The sequence below is a fragment of the Genypterus blacodes genome, unplaced genomic scaffold (assembly GCF_046128005.1).
Source record: "Genypterus blacodes isolate CSIRO-AG114 ecotype Tasmania unplaced genomic scaffold, CSIRO-AGI_Gbla_v1 ptg000040l_1, whole genome shotgun sequence".
In the NCBI taxonomy this organism is placed as follows: domain Eukaryota; kingdom Metazoa; phylum Chordata; class Actinopteri; order Ophidiiformes; family Ophidiidae; genus Genypterus; species Genypterus blacodes.
Genome location: NW_027466853.1, coordinates 2349380 through 2370405, shown reverse-complemented (window position 1 = coordinate 2370405; position 21026 = coordinate 2349380). Strand labels below are relative to the sequence as shown.

Sequence of the window (21026 nt, the reverse complement as noted above, 5' to 3'; positions counted from 1 at the left end):
GAAATGCATATAAACAGAGGGATAAGATTCATTCATGAAGGTAGCAAATAGTAAATTAGATTGTTGGTGGGAAAACTTCTCGTGGGAAAACATTTCTTTGGCAGTTTGGGGGGGGGGGGGGGGGGGCGGCGGGGGGTTGACGTTTCCTCCGCCAGTCAAGCCCTGCATTGGAAAGCTTAAGAATGTTGTTATTAGAAGAATGAGGAATGGGGATCTCTGCAGTGAAACATAAATGAAATGTGACCAATGTGAGGACAGCAATGGAATACAGGGAGAAACCGCCTTTATTCAGATTCTGTGTGCTTGTTCAACTGAGTGTTAGCTGCCGTTGCTCATAATGACAGCTGTGCCTTTCTGTGTGGGGCTCTGCTCTGTTGGGATGTGGAGCTGGGGGGCCAGAGTATAGTGGGTTGGGCTGGTGCTGGCTGAGGTGCAGTAGCCTTGGATGCTCTCTGGTTCATAAAGATGCTCCAGAGCAAAGCCTGTCAGGGAGTAAGCCATGTGCTTGTCCAGGTAAGGCTGCGGGTGAGTGTTGGAGGGGTAGAGGGCCGGGGCTGGGGTGAGGGAGATGGAGCAGGGGGCAGAGCGAGTCAGAGGGTGGTGTAAAGGAAAAGACAGTGGGGGGCTGTAAGTGTGGAGGTAGTCTTTGGGCCGGTGAAGTTGTTCAGACCCTGGGTTACTGAGCCTGGGTACAGGGCTGATCACCTGACTCAGGCGTCGACACGCAACTGTCTGCAGTGGCAGGCGGGCACATTCGGGTGTAAAGCCAGGGCTGTGGCCCTTGGGCAGTCTGTTGGTTGGCTGCAAAGGAGCATCTGAAGAGCCTTTACGCAGAGGAATTTGATCTTCTTCCTCCTTGATTGTTTGCTGTGTGGCTCTAAACAGCGTCCCTATCTTGCCAGGTTCCTGCTGGCTGGAGCGGTAGAGGTCACCTTGATATCGATCCCCTGAGTCATTGGCGGTACCTCCTTCTGGAGAGCTGAGTGCACTGTCCTCATCCCAATGACCTCGGCCTGGACCAGGAGACAACCAAAGAAAAAAGAGGGAGAGTTGCTTTTTGAATGAAAAGTGTTACTTTAGACATGGAGTCTTTCCTTCCTAAACAAACAGTCCATGGAAGGGTGTGTTTGATTTATCGTTCACATACTTTTAACACAATAAAAGTTCAAATGCTTCTCAATTCTACACTATACAGACATTAAAACATGGAATGTGTGTGTTGAAGGATGCATGAGGCTGTGGATGGGAAAACAGAATGAAGCGATGAAGGTTTGGGTCGTAGCACCAGCAAGAACGACTTTCACCCCTGGTTCTCACCCTGGAAGCTGTGGATGGCCGTGATGTTGGCATCATATCCCTCATGGTTCTCCATGAAATTCTTACTCAATGGTAGGATGGAGCAGGCAGTGCCCCACCATGCATCCCTGCCTCGTGGGGGCGCTCCTAGAAAATACCGTCCTGCTTCACATCGACCCCGTTCACACTCCTGACCGTGTGTCTGGAGGTGTGTGTGCCCATTAGTCGCGGCCTGTAGCTGATCTGCAGACACGCTACAGCAGAACATTTGAGGGTCAGTGATCTTCCTGTAAACACAAGAGGCGTCCAGGCCATTGCTTTGCTCCAGCAGCTGAGGGGAGGCCGAGTCTGTGAGAGGGCTGCAAGCCCAGGGACTGTCCTGGTCTGAGTCTGAACGCTCTGTCTGCAAACCAGGATACTGGAGAGGCAACAAGAAGGGAGGGAATGAAGACTTCAATGGGATACAGCAATCAACGTGATCGTTGCCATGACCCACAACAATAAAATAGAGCAAATGGATGAAAGTTGATGATACGGTTCTGCCTGCATAGTCTTTTAGTGCTTTTTGGTGCTTGGACTAGTATTCATGTGTTGACTGACATATTGTAACAGTGATTGTATCATATCATCAAAAACACTATCAAATGTAGTGAAAATAAGTATAGTATCACTGTTCTCACACTAAATAGAAGAGGTATAAGAGGGTGACTCCTCACCTGTGTGTATGGGGACAGTCTAGCTTTGGTCCTCGGCCGGGATACTCTGCCTTTTGGGGTTCTGCAGTACTCCATCAGGCTGCTGGGTGTACTACCGCTGAAGGAGAAAGAGGCCTTGGTCGTAACCTGGTCCAGAGAAAGCTGAAGGCCTTTATACTCCATCTCCCTAACAACACAAGAGTCAGTCCACATTTGAATGCCATAGATGTAGTGTGGTCTGTAATTACACTAGGAAAGATGGCAGTCCCTAAATAAGGCTGTTTATTAAAGAATGTGAGCAGCCCATGTGTACCTGGGAATTTCATTCTCTCTGTGCAAGAATCCATGAACGTCTGTTTAGCAATGAGAGCATCCTCATGGTGCTGAGGATGGAGGCATGTGAAGTGTTTGTCTCAGTGTGTGAGAGTGAGTTGGGGGGCAAGGAAATGCCTGTTGGTTTGTTTTGTTGTTTTGTCACAAGGAGTGCAGAAATCCTTGTGACAAGATTCAAGAAATGTATTTCTCAGGGTAAACTCTGAAGTGCACTGTCACAAATCTTGTGATGCTACGCAAACAACAATACAATTACAATTTAAAACAGCAATAAGAGTAGTAAAGCGTTGATATTATGCTGTATTTCTGCATTCATTGGCCCTGTCTTCCTGTCGCAGAGAGCAATCTGCACTATAATCACTTCATTTCTTTTGCTGCGATTCAGAGAGGCACTTTTCCTGTCAGTCAGCCAACTCATCATGTTCAACATCTCATTGTTGTGTGTAGGTGATAACGCCTTCCACAGCTGCATAGGAAATGTGATGATGGAGTTGGAGCTGTACTGTGTGTGTGTGTACTGTGTGTGTGTGTACACAGTGGTGAAAATGACAAAGCTTAAATGTTAAAAGAAAGTGGAAATAAAATACCCAATATGCTTTCACTGTGATTGCTTGCTGTCCACTAACAGCACTTATTGGGTTGCAAGATAAAATAAAAAATAAAATTTAAAAGGGATTTTAGAGTGAAATCTTTAAATGTGCGACCGTGTACTGACCCACTGAAAACAGACATACTGTCATTGTTTGGAGATACAGACGTGCTGTTGTTGCTGTGCCTTTCTCCAGTGTATTGCTCCAGCACTGTTAAACAGGTCTCCACATCAGGAGGCAGACAGGTTATCAGTGCTAGACACACACAGTGGGAGTTCACATGCAGGTGAAGTGCCGTCCCACCTTTGTTACCAATTGCTGCTTGCACTCTCCTCTTGATAACACCACTTTAAATCCTCCACCCCTTATTGACATGTGTTACACAGAAAAGAATGCTGAAGCACGTTGTCTCATTTCCAACCAACAAAAGCTCTGCATGGCTCCCAACACACAGTTCCTCCTCAGGGTTTGCCCATGCTTTGAATCCAAACCTAGATGGAGTCTGACAAATTATTGTCTGAATCCAACCAAGAGGTTAAATCTGAAACCAACAATAAATAATCAGAAATAAATGTGTTGGACCTAACTCCACCAGAAGGCAACTGGAGAAAACTTGACAATCTTCCAACTGTGCCATCAGAACGAGTAAATAAGATCAATACCTGCCTTATATCATGTCTGATTGGGCTTCTGATTTATATTGGCTATAGTTGGGTTGGTCTCTTCCATCAGTTGCCTTGAGTTCTCTCACACATGCCTTGTGTGTTGCTCTGTGGTGCCACACAAGCATTTTCAAACTCAACCTAAGTTTGGTATGAATCTTGGAAATGATGTCTGAATCTGTCTGAGCTCAACGTGAGCTGTTGGGGCGGCATGTCAAGCTCTCCAAGGTTTATCAAACAGTAGAAGAAATAACAGTAACACATCGTTACCCTGACAGCAAACTGGAGCCTATAAACACTCATCAGTTTTACAGCCCATCGATTAAAAGGCCATAAACACAAAGGTTGTTTGGCTGTGATGAAGAATGTGAGGCAAACTGTTCTCTTATTGTTTGAACACAGCCAGGTGTGGCTGCTTCATAAAGGATTTTATAGGCCTTATCCATTCACACAATGAGTTATACATCTGCATAATGCACACATTAAAATTAGTAGGACAATTACAGATTATTGGTAGCTGTAACTTATATGACAGGTACAATTCCTGACATATTTACAGTTTAATTTCAATGCAATGAAGAACCGGCTGTCAGACAGCCAGCTGTCCCGAGCTGTGTATGTGGGATAAAGAGCCCACAGCCAATACATGAGCAAAAGTATTAACAAAAGACTAAAACAGGTAATTATATGGGATGGTGTGTTGGTGTGACAGTTTGGTCAGTCAGTTATTGAGGACTATCAGCAGTGACAGATAGAAGGATGGCTGTGGAGACCTGTGCTCTGTGGCGCATGCATAAACTTGGCCACCAGCTGTAGACCACAACCTGTGTTGACTGCATGGTAGATCTACAGTACGTTGCCACTGTCATCACTTCTTACAAAGGAACTTAAGAACATTTACTTCCTGTTGCACCAAAGAACCAGGATCTATTTCATTACCAGAAGCTCCCACAGATAGAGCAGTAAATGGCAGATAGAGCAGTAGATGGCAAATAGAGCAGTAAATGGCAGATAGAGCAGTAAATGGCAGATAGAGCAGTAAATGGCAGATTGTGATTCTGCTCTGATCTTTCTGTTTCAAATTGATCAACTTGTTTCTATCAGACAGGTGTTGCCATCAGCAGGTGGACTACAGTAGATCTACAGATACTCACGTGAGAACATAGTTGACACTGACGATGCAGTGAGGTCGGGATGAGCGACTGTTGTGAACAATGGTGGCATAACTCTGAACCCAGACCCAGCCTCCATGCTTGACCAAGAAACGGTAGTACTTAGTTGTGACCTGTCCTTTCACCAGCACTACACATGGGAAACAAACAAAACAAAAAAAAGTCAATGTGTTAAGACATGATGATGTAGTTTGAAGGTTATTAAGATTTTAAATATTTTAGCAGTAAAAGACTGCAGGTGTTCCCAATGGTAGTTGTCCAGGGGGCAGACAGTCAGACACCCTCTCTACGTTAAAGAATAGGCTTAAAACTTTCTTTTTTGATAAAGCTTATAGTTAGGGCCAACCCCTAGTTATGTTGCTATAGGCCTAGACTGCTGGGGGACTTCCCATGATGCACTTGTTTTGATTTGGCGCTATATAAATAAAGGTGAAAGGTGAACGTTGAAATTAAATTATAATGTGGTGCAACCACAGCCGCACTCACACAAGTGATGAGCACAGCGCAGGTGGAAGGAGTCACAGCTGTGGACATGATGATAAAGAGTCTTCTCGATTAGATCCTGAGGTTCATAGCCTGTCAGCTCTGCAACCCTGAGCAACACACACATCACACACATCAGTGAAACAAAATCTACAAGCAGATACAGCCACACAAAGAGGTACTGGACGTATCAACTTTATGCAGATATACTTTCTGTTGTATAGAGCTAACCTTGAGTCCAGGAAGATGAGCTTCATGTCCAGGCTGGCTCTGAACATGAACATATTGCTGTGCAGTTTGATCTCTGTGATGGCACTGGGTGGTAAGGAGTGACCAACGGCTACCAGCCCAATGTTCTGGTAGCAGCCATCAAATGGAGACATGTCCAGGCTGTACTGGCGGATCTTCAGGTAGCCACTACAATGGATCACCTAGACCATGAGTGCAAAGATGGAAATATCAATATTAACTGATTCAGGGTCACAGGTATCTGGAGCCCATTCCACAATTCACTGGATAGTTCACCAGTATAGTATACTGTAGTATAATTATATAAGATACTGAATTTGTCTAACAGGCCACTGACTCTGATTTAACACAGTGACTCTCTGAAGTCCCTGTGTTAAATAACAAACCTGTCTATAGTTGGATCAATATCATACACAGCCGGGGTATGAAGCTGTAAAACTGTCACAATTATCCAGGCATTAATACAATCTGTTAAGGTGGAACATATTCATCAGCTTTGAAAGATTTGAGTTTACAAGATCAATGAATGTTGTAAGATATGAATCATCAGCAATCATTTGTATTTGTCAGTAAAGACAGATTTGTATCAGCTGATGCCTAATAAGCAGCTTTCCAAACCTTGTATCCTCCACAAGTTAGACCAGCATTTCTTTTAGCCAGGACACATTTCATTCTCAGAAAGAAGGAGCGCTCCATCTCATATTCTGATAGATAAAAACAGGCAAACATCCTTGTTACCGTGGAGGGAGTACAGGTCACACACAGTCAAGTCTTCTGCTGTGGCTGGATCTTACCTTGAACAAAGTGTGAATGGCACGGTTGGTGTGCAGATAGGACAGCTGTAATTTCATCATGGTCTGCAGGATGTATGTACTCATAAATACTATTTCCTGTCAACTCTACCTGTGGAAATGAATAATCATTAATCATTACAGAAACACATCACAGGAGCTCATATCTCTTTGGTTGACCGTAGAGTAGCTCACCAACCTGTGATAGCCCCAAGTGGACTGATGCCGTTTCTGATATGTACATGATTTTTCCATCAGGAGCGACCACAAAAATGAAGCCATCCAGTGTCTGAAAGACATGAAACATGTGAGGACATCATGTTTACTCCACTGTGGTCTAGTCTAGTGCCATGGGAAGGCTCTGCTCATTACCAAGCACTGTTCACAGAATGAAGAAAGAAAAGAAGCATTGTTTGCAGTGATGTCATAACTTCAGGCTGGTAGTACAAACATAAAATAACCTGTGCTAAGATAGTAGCCGTGAACAGACAACATGGAGCCCTGTGGCCCTGTTTGTCCAGGCTGTAGCCCTGCAGCCAGTAGCTCTGCTCCATTATGTAGTTGCCTTTGTGAATGGCTCAGGACAGGCTGTGACTCTGTGCGTGACCATGAATGTGTTCAGCTCATTTCAGTCTCAAAGCACAAGAATGAAGGCAGCAGGAGGCAGATGGTATAAGCCACTTACCCACAAAGACATCATTCTAATGACAGAATAATAACAACACAATACTACTGCTGATAATGACAACAACAATAATCATAATAATTACTCTATTGGTAAATAAATACATTGGTATTAGTATTAACATTAATATTTGTATTAGTATTGGTAGTGTTTTTACAAATATTTGGCATATACAACATGTTTTCCGATGTTGTGACTAGTAAAACAAGGTTAATGTTGTGATTTATATTTATGAAGGCCTATCATGTTCCTAACAGTGTAGTCATTAGTATTCCGTGTATTTTCCTCTAGTTACCTGTAAGAGATGGGATCCTAACTCCGGACTTACTCCACCCAGAGCAGTGCTGCGGCTCACATGACCCCAGGACTCCCCAAGGCCTGCAAAACAACAAGATAAATCAGATCACATTCATTTCACTACTGTCAAAGCTTAGGGAGGATGAAAGCTTTAACAGGCTGCTGTCAATGATAAAGAGACTGCAGTGTCTTCATTTCATTATGATGCTGCAGGACATCAAGACTACATGTTTATTACTTATTTGGGGAGGGTTAACACCTTAAAGAATAATAATGTCTGCCATGATAAATACCACGTTCCTTAATTCAGCAATCGAAAAATTCAATCTGGGTTTATCATTTTATTGAATCATTGAAAGCAACTGACTTTGATTACAGAAAATACAAAAACAAACACGATACTAAACCAAAACGAAATCAGAAATTCGATATATATATATATATATATATATATATATATATATAAATAAATGTTTTATGTATATTATATATTTGTTGTATTGTATGTACAGTTTATATATATATATATATATTATATATTTGTTATATTGTATGTACAGTTTATATATATATATAAAAGATATATAAGATATATAAAAAAATATATTGATTCTGTTATAACAGAATAATAATAATACGATAATCTTTCATAATAATAATCTTTCATAATGACTTGATTACATTTGGTGAGACCTGAACCCATCTAACAGCTCATCACAGGGACACAATGATCTGTATTCTAATGTATGTTTGTAAATGGTATATTACTGGATGTTTGAGGACTGAATGTTTCAGGTAAAGTTCCATCCTGGAGCTGCGTCCCTTCAGACTCTCACGCCTTTAAAGTGGATCGTCTTCACTTCAAATCGCAGTGGAGATTGCAAACATCCCCACGGTTTATTTACTATTTCTGGATTGCTTATCAAATTGAGCATCTAAAAAGTTCTATTCCATTATTCTTGACCGTTTACTCGACATTTAGCCCTATATTCTGTTCCTTTAAAAAAGTAAATTAAAGAGAAATTAGTGAAATTGTAATCTAATGTACGTGAACACATTTGTGAAACGATGACAAATAGAAGGCGTAAATGTCGACTCCGCTGCGCCTATAAAACGATTTACGATTGCCTGTGAGCAGCTCGAGCGTCTATCAAAGACAAAGTCACACACCAATGGGAACACTTTATACACACACACACACACACACACACAGGATTATTATTTATAATTTATAATTCATTAGTAGCTGTTGTTTAACCTTGTATTTATTTTTTATTTGTATAACTGGTCAAATGAAATGAGGTTGGTGAGCTTTTGATCTTTTACAGGCATCTCCATGAAAGCGCGTGAGAGCGCGTGAGGCTGCCGGGCTGGAATAACGATATTTCAACATTTTCATTCTTGTTGGATTCTTCTTCTATAGAACAGATTGTCGGTGTCGTTGAATCTCGCCTGACCTTAACCTGCTCTGATTCTTAAATACAATATATGAATAAATAAACACGCATCCAGAAACATCAAGAGGTTCCCCATCCAGCACCACCTGAGCATAGATACATCTACCTGAAGATCAGCCTGCAGCAAAATAGAATAAAATATAATTATCCTCATAATAATTATAAATATAATAATGATAAGAAGAAGAGAAGAACAAAGAAGTTTCCGACAGGAAGAAAAACAGGGCAAATTGTTGCTAAGCAACACCTCAGCAGGAGCATATTAATATTGTCTAATGCAGCCAGTTTGTTGTCTTGTTTATAATGTGATCCAGTCCAGCGGAGCAAAGCAGCAGAGCATGAGAGCCGCGTGGAGCTCCAGAGCCAAAGAATCAACCTGCACTACTGCACTTTACTCAAGAAAATGGACAAAACTAAATAATGTGAAGACTCAAAGTAGCTGTAACTGTGCGGCTCAGTTTGTTGTGTGCAGCTGGTCAGAATTATATGAAAGTTTGAGCGGTTTTAAAATAGTTTTCTTTGATATAATAAATAGAAACAGAGGTTCAGACAGAATTGTGTTTCTTCCCTGTCTTCTTTAGTTCCACTTAACTACATTTTGTTAAAAGATAACCGATAAACCCACAATGGATCTGACTGAATATTATATTCATATATTTGATCAGTCTGACCTGACCCGTCGCTGTTGATTGAGCTGTAAATCTAAAAGATGTCTCAGAGCCTTGGTTTGGACTCGGTTTTGTTCCTTTGTGATTCCAGCACAGCAGCCTGCTCGCTCCTCTTACCAGGAGCCCATATGGAGGATCAGACGTGCACATCATACTAATATCCGCGTCTCAGCCAAAGTCACGCAGGACGAAGCCTTATCACAGTAATGTTCTGCCGGGGGCCGCGGGGGCCCCGAGTGGACCATGTGCGGGCCGGGGGCCGCAGGAGGCGGCGGGTGCGGATGCAACCCCGTCAGCAGGTGGACAAGCAGATGATCCGATTCAGACCAGATCACAGTTTGAGTTCGAGTTGAATTCACTGGAAACGTTAATGTAAAAGCAGCAAAGAAACTAAACTGACAATGATACATTAATGCTTGATACAATTAACACCTGCTAAATATAGAGCCGTGGAATCATGTGGGTTTGCTTTCTTCTGGAGCCGAAATCACATATACATGGACCCGTTGGGAAAATATAATACATATACTTATAAGCACCAAACGGGATTTCATACCTGGAAAGTTTTTATAAAAGATATTGTGTCCAGCCAAAACTCACAAAAATGATGTGTATATAGAATTGTGTATATATAAATAAAACTCACAAAAACTATATATATATACATACATAAATATATACATATACATATATACACACACACACACACACACACACACATATATATATATATACACACACACACACACACACACATATATATATATATATATACACACACATATATACACACATAAATAAATAAATACATACATATATATATATATATAGCATAAACAGTGATAATAGTAATGTTTGGTTTGCAGTGTAGCTGCTGTGTACCTGCGGGGAAGAGGCTCCTCATCCTCAGGTAGCTGGTGGTGAGGCGGATGATGGAGGCTTTATCCAGCTGGGAGGTGATGGCTGAGGGAAGAGGCAGCAGCTTCGCCAGCTCATAAAACTCACTGTTCTCCTTCTCCCGTCGAGTCCGGGCGGCATTCTTTGATTTGTCCTTCATTGTGTCTCCGCTCTTGTCCCGTCAGCGTGTCGGTCTGTCCACTGACCCCAAACCCACACGCACTCCCATTTTTCCAAAGTTTCAAGAGTTTGGAGGCGCCAGTAAATCCAAGCTGAGGGTCAGAGCAGATCCATCATGTGTGATGTTCATGGAGAGGAGGAAACATGAAGTCTAGACTTTCAAGTTCAGTTATAGACCATTCTCTGCAGTATTAGCATGTTAAAACATTTGTTGGAACTTCAGCTGAGGTACAGATGAGTAGAGTAATAATAGTTACTAAGTGAACTAATGAGGTGCACAGTGCGCTCAGGCAGCAGGGCCGCAGGCTGGTCGCGCTGATGTACTCCATCCTCGTGCTGAGTCGGACCTCCATCCAGCGCCTCTCAGCGCTCAAGCTCTGACACCCACCCCCCTGCAGGCAGCTGCGCTCCTATTGGACAGCGTCAACCCTGACGTCATGAACATGACAGGGGGATTGGCTGCTGGACGTGGCTAGGACACGCAGACTGGAATCGTGCTGAGCAAACCGGGATCAACAGAGCGCCACTCAGCAGATGATCAAGCAACTGAAGTGAGCAACGCGCCGCTCAGACGGTTTTACTCCATAGGTCAGACAGATACACGAGTTAGAAGAGTTTACTAAGGCCAATGTGTGTGAAACTATGAGCGAATGTTTGCTGATCGGTGTTAGTTTAGCTGCACACACTCAAGGCGTATTTAGTTATTTGTGTGAAACTAATACAAAAATAAATGTAGAACACATTACTGGTATTATAAGTTTGTTGCTGCATTCAATCACAGAAAAAAAATTAAAAATCGACGTGGAAATGACCGAAGGACGATCTGCGGGTTATTACAAACAAAAAGCACACAAAGTCTCCATGAACACACACATGCTCACATTAAAGGAGACTTAATGCAGCGTCAGAATGAGCTGATAATACTACACGCAGGTCCATTCTGAGAGCAGCTCTGAGTTCACAGGTCATAAACATGGTTCATTCCTTAATCATCGAAGTTTTAATGCATGATTTGGAAGTTAAGAGTTGTCTCAAAAGCAGCCAGCAAAAGTCTAAAGACACTTAACACAAAGGATGAATTTTATCTGGATTTTTTATAAATGGAAGTATTTGGTGATCACTTACCAGGTCCACAGGCCTCTGGATATGAAGCAAAGTTAAGTGTTACAAAGGAAATAATATTGCATTGACTTACATGAATGAAGCAGCAGTGCCAAGCTGAAGCAAAGATCCAGCCAACCACCCAGATTAAACTGATGATAACTGATAAAGCACATTACTGAGCAGGCCATAGAGCTGACAAGTGACTAACAGCATATTGGATTCTATTGTATATTCAGGCTCTTACTCTGCAGTGCATGCATTGTGTAGTTAGTATGTTTCATCCATGGCCGTTGTGCACACACTCCAGCATTCACCTGGTGTCAGTGGTGACGCTGCTGATAACATGGCAGTGAAGATAGTGACCGCATCATCACAATGATGAAGATGCCAGGATCTTTTATTTGGTCTAAGCTGGGTTAAACAGAATGTACCTAATATCCATAACATAACAAAATAGGATCAATATGTTTGCATACACAAAATAGTCAACACATTTTAATATGTTCGAGAGTTAAGGCAGAATCAGAGTCAGACATCAACGTGAATGATAACATTAGGAATATAAATGACTCTTAGCTTGATCAGAGTAGACACTGCTAGAACGGAACAGCAGGAGTTTCCAGTTGTTTCAAGTATTTGCTATTAAATCACTTCCTGTTGTGTGATCAGAAGTGCAACATGCAGTTTGCTGTGCGATGCCATTCATTGTTGATTTATCATTAATCAGTAAAAGCAAAACCAGAACTTTTTTTCTAGAGCACCCCTTTCATCCATTCAACCGTCAGGTGGAAACACAGATATCAAGTGAAAGAGAGAGAAAGAGAAGTTGAGAGCAGAACAACTGCAGTGATATTGCTTGATGTGTTCTAAGTTACAGGTGTAAGGCAGGTTTAGGGATCAATAATCAACAATCTCCTCAAATGAACTGATCCTCATAGATGGGTGAGACCTAGCAGTGTGGGAAGATTCAAAGCAGATTCACCACAATCATCTCTAACTGAACATGAACAGTGCAGGTGCTCTTTAACGCACAATGATGCTGAAAATGTTAAAGTCCTTTGTCTTTCCCAGAGCCGGATTTGATGGACAGGTCACTTTTTGGGTCAGACACCTCTGTATTCACCTGGGCGGTGATGCTGGCAGGTGTTACATTCAAGCGGATGTCATACTGCTGGTCCAGACCCAGGTAGCTGTCACTCATCAGGTAGAGTGTGTATATACACCTGAAACCAGAACACACATGGGTTAAAGATGTTGCCACACATCTGTGTTTTGGCTTGGTTTCCCCTACTGGTAAGGTTTGTTTGGTGCATCAAAACGTGACGATGAAATTAAGTTACATTTCTTCCATTTTGCTGTTAATACAATACATTGTGGTGTGATGGAACTGATTGAACTTATTCCAGAAATAGAAGGGCAGAAGTAGAAAAGTAGTCACTGCTAATGATAAATGGAGAAATACATTACAGGCCTCAACACTCTGAAGCCTCTCTCAATTGAATGAAATGGTGAAATAAAATCCTTTTGATGTTATTGCCAAGAATTACCTTTATTGTTTCTTATTGAGTGGCAGTATTATCACTATGATAACCATGAAGTATACTTCATAGTACTTCAAAAGCAGTAACTCCATAGAAAAGTTCTCTCCTTTGGTTCCTGATCTTTAACCTCCATATTCTCAGTCTCTGCATCTTCCTTCTCTCACTTAAATAATTGTTCTTTGCATTCTGCTATATATCATTAATATTAAATCATTAAATGGCATTCTTCAACAAAGGTCAGGTACTTGATTACCAGGTGGAAAACGGACAAGTGGGGCTTCACTCTTTTTTGATGGACTGGGATGTGAACCAATGGGAAATTGAGAATACAAGTTGACTTCCGTTTCAGTCAGTTTCATACACACACACCATCAAGATTACAGGAATAAATGGAATCAGTTAAATCACACTTCCTTTTGTAGTATGATGCATGTGTGACCTTGATGGTGTGTGTGATCTTGATGGTGTGTGATCTTGATGGTGCGTAAGTGTGATTGTGTGGGGTGTGTACGTGTGATCATGTGGGCAGAACTTGTGTTTGTGTAGGACTCTGCTTTGTGGACAGGTGCTTACCTTCCAGTCTTCTCTGGTGTGTAGAAGGCCACAGACACAGCTGTGTGATGGCGCACAAATCCCACCCGTTTGACAGCCAGCAGCTCCCTGTGATCCACCTCACCCAAGACCAGGAACCAGCCTTCATCCTTGGCCTTGGGGAACCTGGGAGCCTGTGCCTTGCTGTCCTGCTTTCTCTGAAACACCAGATACACAAATTCCTTAAATCATCAATATTTACACATAAATCTGCATCTACACACATTGATTCTAAAATGTTTTAAATCAAAACATGACAAATTAGACAGGAGAGCTTATATAGCTTGGGGTTAAATTCCTATTTTGAGTACTAAAAAGCATCTTAGAACATTACTGCATCTAAGTCTATGGTTTCTCTGGCAGGAAAAACAGATTGAAGGACGGGGAGAATGTGAAATAGTTCTGAAACAGAAGAGAGAACACAGCACACTAACTTCCTGTCGGGGGGACTTTAATACTGACCAAACAAGACCAATACTCAGTCAAAGTCTGGATGCCAGAGTTTGCAGTTTACAAGATCACTACAGGATTTTCATTTGGAAAGTGGACATTGGTCCAAATGGCTTTTGTCCTGCTGAGTGCAGATGTACACGCATCTCCATAACATTGATCACAGACGTGCATGCAGAAGTGGCCATTTAAGTCCTGATTTTGTTTTATTGATCATTATAATCCTATAGTCTGATAAATCCATCCCTGATCTCTGTCTGTTTCCACAGATTTAGTGATTTTTGTTTGAATGTAACATGAAACAGTTACAAACCAACAACATTACATATTAGGACTTTTACAGTGCTTTCTTTGGTGGGAATGACCAAGGATCCATACACTATCCAGAATGCTTCAATAGAAAGGCAAACACCCGCCATCTCTCCCTTTCTTTCTTTCTTTGTGTATTATTTGTGGCTGTAAGGGAACCTGTATTGGTGACGGTGTGTAGAAGTGTCCTTTTTTCCACTTCAGAGACCTGGATTGCACACAGCTGATGTCAATCATCAGAATGCACTGTCCAGAACACGCCCGCGCATCTCAACTCTTCCCACAGATCTTTTGACACAAGCGGTCCCACTTACACAGCCCACTTAAGTCGCCAACCCTTAGTTCTGAACTTAAAGTGGGAAAGCAGAGCAACTATAATAGTTTAAAGTTTGAAGGTGTTTGAAAAGCAAACATTAAGATTTCTGTATGATTTGAGGCATTTGAAGCAAATAGCAATACTGACCCTCCGCTGGCCAACGTTGATGCGTCTCAGGGATAACTGCAGAACGTACTCCTGGTCAGCATGGACATTCAGCCAGCTTCTCTCCTCCCTGAGAGTGGCTCCCGCTGCAGGCAGGGGGTATTCTGTCTGCCCCTGCTTGTCCTCCCACCAGCCCTTTACACTCATTTGAACCTCTAGTATTGGCAGCTGGCTGAGGAAAGACCAGGCCTGAAGAGAAGATAGGAGTAAGAGGAGGGGGAAAGAGGAGGAATTCATCATCCCATCATTTTGGAGTAACCAGATGTATGAGCTGCTCACTGTGAAGACAACATTAACACACACACCTCAGATCAGGATGAACACCAATGAATGCATAGAGTGCACTGTCAGATGCATGTTTACAAGAGTACAAAGGCTGAAGAGTGAATGAGACCAAGACGGCGAGTAAAAAGAAGGATGACATACTGACATCCCAGAACATCAAAAGTATTAGAAAAATGACCATGACTGCACTCAAGCCATCAAATCAATCTGTCAGAAAATCTGGTTTCAACAGGACGATCACATGCTTTTGATTACTTATAAACCAACAATTGCAGTACGTCTAACAGAAACAAACTGATCATTGTCATCAGGCACACCAGGCACAAATAAAAGAAGAAGAGAAACAGGCAAAGGAGGGACAGGAAGATTGTTAGTGTGTGCATGTGTGTGTGTAGCAGTGTATGTATTGTAGTGATTCACTGGGCAGAAGCTATTTCTGTGGGGAGAACTCTCCCTCAGCCAGACAGGAACGCTGCTGCACATCTAATTATTTAATTAGAGGGGCTGCCACACAATGGGGGGTGGGGGGTGGGACGGGTGTAGAGGCGGGGGAAGGAGGAGAGTGGGGGACAATGATTGGGTGAAGACACAGGGCCAAGTGCTGTGCCTGGACACTCTCATTAAGGCTGTAATTTCCACTAACATTGAAGCTATAAAGCCTATCAGTGGAGGTGTAATGGGGGATGCTAAAGGTGTAAGGGAGCAAAAAGGCAAGACTGCTCACAGTATACTACGTCACACACACACACAACACTGTTTGTGTGTGTGATAATATGCCTGCTAGATATGGGAACAGGCCAAGTTTAGGTATGGACATGCATATTCCCAATAAGGTCTTGTGATGATGAAGATGAAACCTTTATTGTCATTGACAAGAGACAAAGGAAATGTGTTTAATCCATCCTAACGAGGAGGAGGAGTGGGCAGCCATCACTCTCAGGGACCAGAGGGAAACCAGAGTACCATAAGGAAACCCATGCAGTTGGATTCACATGATCATTTTCACTGACTGCCAATAAATGAAAATAATCACTTCATATACAATGTTTTATGTTTTTATCTCACTGGCGAGAGCTAAGAATGACTTGGATCATGCAAGTTCCACATAGAAAGGACAGAGGTCAGGGAGGGATTCAAACTCAGGATCTTCTTGTTGTGAGGCAACAGTGCTAACTTATGTGTCACTATTCCACAATAATTAAGTTACCTGAGCAATCTGATTGGTTTGAAACTCTTGGCTGATCATAGAAGCAAAAACACCCTCTCTTCCCTCACAGGTGGCAATCAGCTCTGGAAGTCCTTCAATCGGCCCGTTGAAGCCTCCAGTTTCGCCTCTTCCCTTCCTGTTGACCCATTTCCTATGAAGGGATTCAGAGGTGAGATGGAAGAGATTAGTGACAGGTCATGGGACAACATCAACTACTACAGCATGGGGACCACATGTCCCTCATCCTTCACTTAGAATGTTAAGAGTTTGTAAAAATGATTCTTCACTTTCAGGGAATCCATTTGTGTGCATGGAGAAAACAACCCCAGACTGCTTTAAACGCAATGTGTGTCTGTGTGTGGGAGATGGGGAATGATATTTGCAAATAGAAAGTGATGATACTTGTAGATGGTTGTTTCATAGATCTTTGGTGTATGTGGTGGTGTGTATTTGCATGTGTGTAAATACAAACTGCTGCAGATGATAGATAGGGTATTTCCTAATCTGGCTAACTCTTACTCCATGTTATATATAGCAATCCCATTTCTATTCCCTCCGAGAGGATTATATACAGTATGTGGCTCCTCTGCAATAGAGCTTGTACATTCAGACAGCAATTGAAATGACAGAGGACGAGCAATGTAACCAACTTCTGTTTGGCCCCTTATACCCGCCTGTTAATCTCTCCCAAGTCTGACAGGGACATTCCCATTTCAATATCATGCTCAATTCTTACCTACAGCATTAAATGCAATTTAATAAAAATAATTTCTAAATGAATTTCGGAAACTTAGTGTCAAAACAGGGCTCATAATGTGCATGTAAACATGTGATTTATTAGCCTGTTAATATAGAAACATAGACATAGATTATTTAAAATGATCTCAGCTCCAGCTCCATATGAGCTGTGATGAAGTTAGGATGTTTGTGTACCTGAACAGATAGAGATGCTGTTGTTCTACATGAGGCAGGCTCAGTAATGACGAGTCATACAGCCAGCGGCCTTGGACGATCATCTGCACCAGGTTGCAGATACCAAGGGCTGTGACCAGCCAGCCCTCGTTGGCAGCTAAATCCAGCATCGCCTGAGGAGAGGAAACAGAAAAATCATTTATTCAATCCATTCATATGCGTTGAAAATAATATCAATTCGCACCACTTTAAATGGAAACTGGAAACTGAAACAATATAGAAAGAAAACAAATCACTTGATAGGAACAGAGTGACACTCACTTATTGCAGACATACATTTTAAGAAAATGCAGATTTGGACAATCGTTATTCTATAAAATCCTGTCTCCCACATCAAATAATGATGGAAGAAAACAAGATCCACTAATCCCCTTTGAATCACTGTTTAACACCCATAAAGGATCAGTGTTCTACAAACAAGACGCTATATCTAGATCAGTAAGCTACAAACAAAAATTACATTATCACAATTAGTTAAATCAAATTGCTCAATGTCCGATGGAGGTCAGGGATAGTGGCTTGGGATTGGCAGGATAATGTTGCCGTCCCTATTTACAAAAAAAGGAAGGTGTGTTCCATTTACAGAGGGATCACATTGCTCAGCCTCGCAGGGATTGCCTGGGTATGTCGCTGGGAGCCAACCGCTCCTTCTATGACCAAAGTGGGAGCTGTGGCCATATTCTCGGCAATAAGTCAAGCACGTTCTCTGTGGGTGTTGGACTACAATAGATTGGTGTTGCTTCTGCAGTGATGCAAATGTTGAATGAAACTGTTGGTGTGGTAAAGACAGAGCTAGGCCTGAAGAAACCCCACTCAATGAACTGGATACTAGGAGGGATATTGGAGTGAAACTGCTGCTCCTTCATATATAAAAGAGCCAGTTGAGGTTGTTGGGGAATCTAATCAGGGTGCCTGTTGCAGGCCTCACTGGGGAGGTGTTGCATGCATGTACAAATGGGAGGAGATCAGGGGGGAGACCAGAATATGCTGGAGGGATTGTATAGGACGTCTGGCCCAAGATGCCACAGGAGGAGCTGGAGGACATGGCCAGGTAGAGAGAAACATGCGCTGCTTTGCTTAGCATGCTGATTCTGCAACTCGAACACGATAAGCGGTGGAAAAAGAAAGGAAAAACAGACCACCATGAAAAAAAAGAGCAGCAAATGTTCTAGTAAATGGTAGCAGCAGGAGAGAAGTAACCACATCCATGAGCTATGAAATATCACTCCCAGATACACAGCATGGAAAATCACAAGCACATGTACATAAGAACCCACACATACCTGAGCCTGAGCTTATAGACCTTCAGACATGCTCTAAATATAACTCTGTCTGGTCAAAGAAGTCAAAGAACTTGGTTCCAAATGATAAGCACAGATTCCTCTTCCCCTGACACATTGTCATTCAGTAGGATCGATCTGAATGTGTGAGGACTCCACGATCTAAAAAGCAATATATTGTAGGATCCAAGTTTTATGGTTGAAAACACACAACTTGTTTGTGTGATTGTTACCAATTGAGTGACCAATGTGTGTGAAGTTGGTTTGTAAATGACTAATTTTGACATTCCCTGTGGTTCACCCTCCTTGTGCAGTCTCACCTGACAGATTCGGATGGCATTGTCCAGCACCGTCTTGGTATCAGTGGTGTAGTCACTGCATGGGAGCGGGGCGTGGGTGAAATGGGCCTGCAGCAACAAGTGAGCCTTGGTGTGGGCGCTGTCATAGGAGTGAGGGTTGACCTGTAACGGGAGATGCTGAGCCAACTGGCTATTCAGCTGGTCCTCATTGTGTCTGACAGGCAGCTCTGCATACTCCTCTGCATCCTGAGAGACAAAGATCAAAAGTGAATCAGGAAGTCTGAGCTATGGTGCAGTTTGATGACACAGATCTCTAATCTAACAGCTGCAGTCCCTTCCCCACTCCTCTGCTTTTGTTCTGCCCTCCTCCAAACCGAGGGACAGCAGGAGAATCCTTTCACCAGGGATGCTGACCTTAAGACTCCTAACGTCTGCTTCTACAAAAGATCAGATGATATTTTGATTTCTTACTGTTCTTTGAAGTATTTTCAAGAGAATCCTAAATCCTAAGACACAATGAAATACATCAGGTCACTGGCAGGTCAATTGCTGACGGTCCATTAATCTCTTCTTTGTGCTGAGATTGTGAATTAGGCCTTGTTTGTGGTTGTTAGATCGACAGATGCATGGACACGCACGGCTTCTCGCCTCTAACTCACTCCAGTTCAACTTTCCCTGATTCGGGCCCATCAACAGGCTGTGTCAGCGCATTTGTCATGCCCCCTCCTGAGTTCCATCCATCACTGAGGATAGCCAGTGCTTTCAAAGCTTGGTAAAGGTGGAGGGTGGATGAAGCCAGAGCAACAGAGATCATCTCAGATTTATTTATCTTTTAGTGCTGATGTGTCTGCATGTAGATGTGTTTACAACTTCGATGAGTGGATGAAGTGAAACTGATCCCTTTGCTCATGCAAAGAGAAATAAAAAAACCTCGAGTGTAAATTGGGATCTACAGCTACATCTACAATTGACTTGGGTGTGACTGTACTCAGAATAGGACATACAATAGAAACACATGTCAGATGAAAAACAAAGCTAGTGTGATTTCCAGAGAGAAAAACAGGAACATGTGAGGGAGGCGGGAGTGGAAGTGCTGCAAGGTGTCGGTGCTGCTCATTAGTGGCCGTGCTACAGTCGTTAGGGGGAAATGGAGGAGCATGCCAATGCTCTGAGGCTGATGGAGGGGCTGTGGATGGGGTGAATGGCCTGGTGGACTCAGGCTTGTTGGAGAGGGAGGGAGGAAGGCCTGGAATATTATACAGAAGACACCACTCAGTTGGCCTGTGCTGGTCAGACCCAGGTGGCCCTCTTAAGTTATAAATTGTGAGACCACTTTTGGATGTGGTGAGCCAGGTTGGACGGTATTCAGACAGCAATGTGTTTGACAAGCATTTGCAGTGTATGAAAACATTGGACAGAGTGAGACTTAAACGCAGAGAGGGTGAATTACAGGTTACCACACATTACATCAAGCTAAATTCATTCATTTATGTGCCTTGCTTTACATTTAAGGTTTAAAATGAGAGGAAAAGCAAGATTTATGAAAATAAATCTGAAACTCACCGTCAGAATGGAGAGGAGATCTTGGACGGGCAGCTCAGCCTTCAGCCGCTCTTTAAACATGCGGATGGTCTGATGCTTCAGGTAGTAATAGGAAGAAATGCGCCCATAAGTCAGCGGCTGAATGGTCCGATCATCCTGCAAGATGAGAAGATACATTTACTAACTTACACCTACAGTCACACTGAAATGAACTGTAGCAGGATGGACTTCACTTCAAATGCATTTTATTTTTATACTTTGTCGTTTCATTAACAATATATTTATTTACAGCAAAAATATAACTTTAGTAAGTAGAACTTGCTCCCAAAGACACACCTCTCTGATCTCTATACAGTAAGAGCACTCCAGGTCCTGCAGGCTTTTCTCCACCAGGTTGGACAGGAATTTGTTGACGACTTCATGGCTGATATCCTCCAGATTGTAGTAACTAAACAAGACAGCAAAAAAATACCCTAGGAATTGTTTCAGGAATTGAGGGAACCATTTTGG

General features: G+C 42.5%; 2 protein-coding genes across 2 annotated transcripts in view; both read right to left on the bottom strand.

Annotated features, from left to right (window-relative positions):
• Positions 1-318: 318 nt before the first annotated feature.
• sim1a (SIM bHLH transcription factor 1a) lies at positions 319-10435 on the bottom strand. Its single transcript, XM_076148562.1, has 11 exons — positions 10261-10435; positions 7252-7334; positions 6471-6560; positions 6275-6383; positions 6099-6184; positions 5463-5662; positions 5235-5341; positions 4731-4878; positions 2013-2178; positions 1318-1714; positions 319-1013 (listed from the first exon to the last, which is right to left on the bottom strand). The coding sequence occupies exons 1-11, from the start codon at positions 10433-10435 to the stop codon at positions 319-321; spliced, it is 2256 nt and encodes a 751-aa protein (XP_076004677.1).
• Positions 10436-12323: 1888 nt separating this feature from the next.
• The window catches only part of ascc3 (activating signal cointegrator 1 complex subunit 3), an 80474-nt gene continuing 71771 nt past the window's right edge, over positions 12324-21026 (bottom strand). The window contains exons 35-42 of the mRNA XM_076148424.1: positions 20853-20964; positions 20538-20672; positions 18996-19220; positions 17357-17508; positions 16424-16574; positions 14914-15120; positions 13674-13849; positions 12324-12782 (exon numbers count right to left, since the gene is read on the bottom strand). Of these exons, the coding sequence (XP_076004539.1) occupies positions 12608-12782; positions 13674-13849; positions 14914-15120; positions 16424-16574; positions 17357-17508; positions 18996-19220; positions 20538-20672; positions 20853-20964 (1333 nt within the window). The 3' untranslated portion in view covers positions 12324-12607. The remainder of the gene's footprint in view (positions 12783-13673; positions 13850-14913; positions 15121-16423; positions 16575-17356; positions 17509-18995; positions 19221-20537; positions 20673-20852; positions 20965-21026) is intronic.

What these genes read in the sequence shown, in the direction of transcription:
- sim1a (XM_076148562.1), bottom strand. Translation starts at nt 10,435, where the DNA reads ATGAAGGACAAATCAAAGAATGCCGCCCGGACTCGACGGGAGAAGGAG. An exon ending in GCGCTGTGCTCATCACTTGT is followed by an intron (nt 4,879 to 5,234) that starts GTGAGTGCGGCT and finishes TCCCATGTGTAG; the next exon opens with TGCTGGTGAAAGGACAGGTC. An exon ending in AGTGTCAACTATGTTCTCAC is followed by an intron (nt 2,179 to 4,730) that starts GTGAGTATCTGT and finishes TTGTGTTGTTAG; the next exon opens with GGAGATGGAGTATAAAGGCC.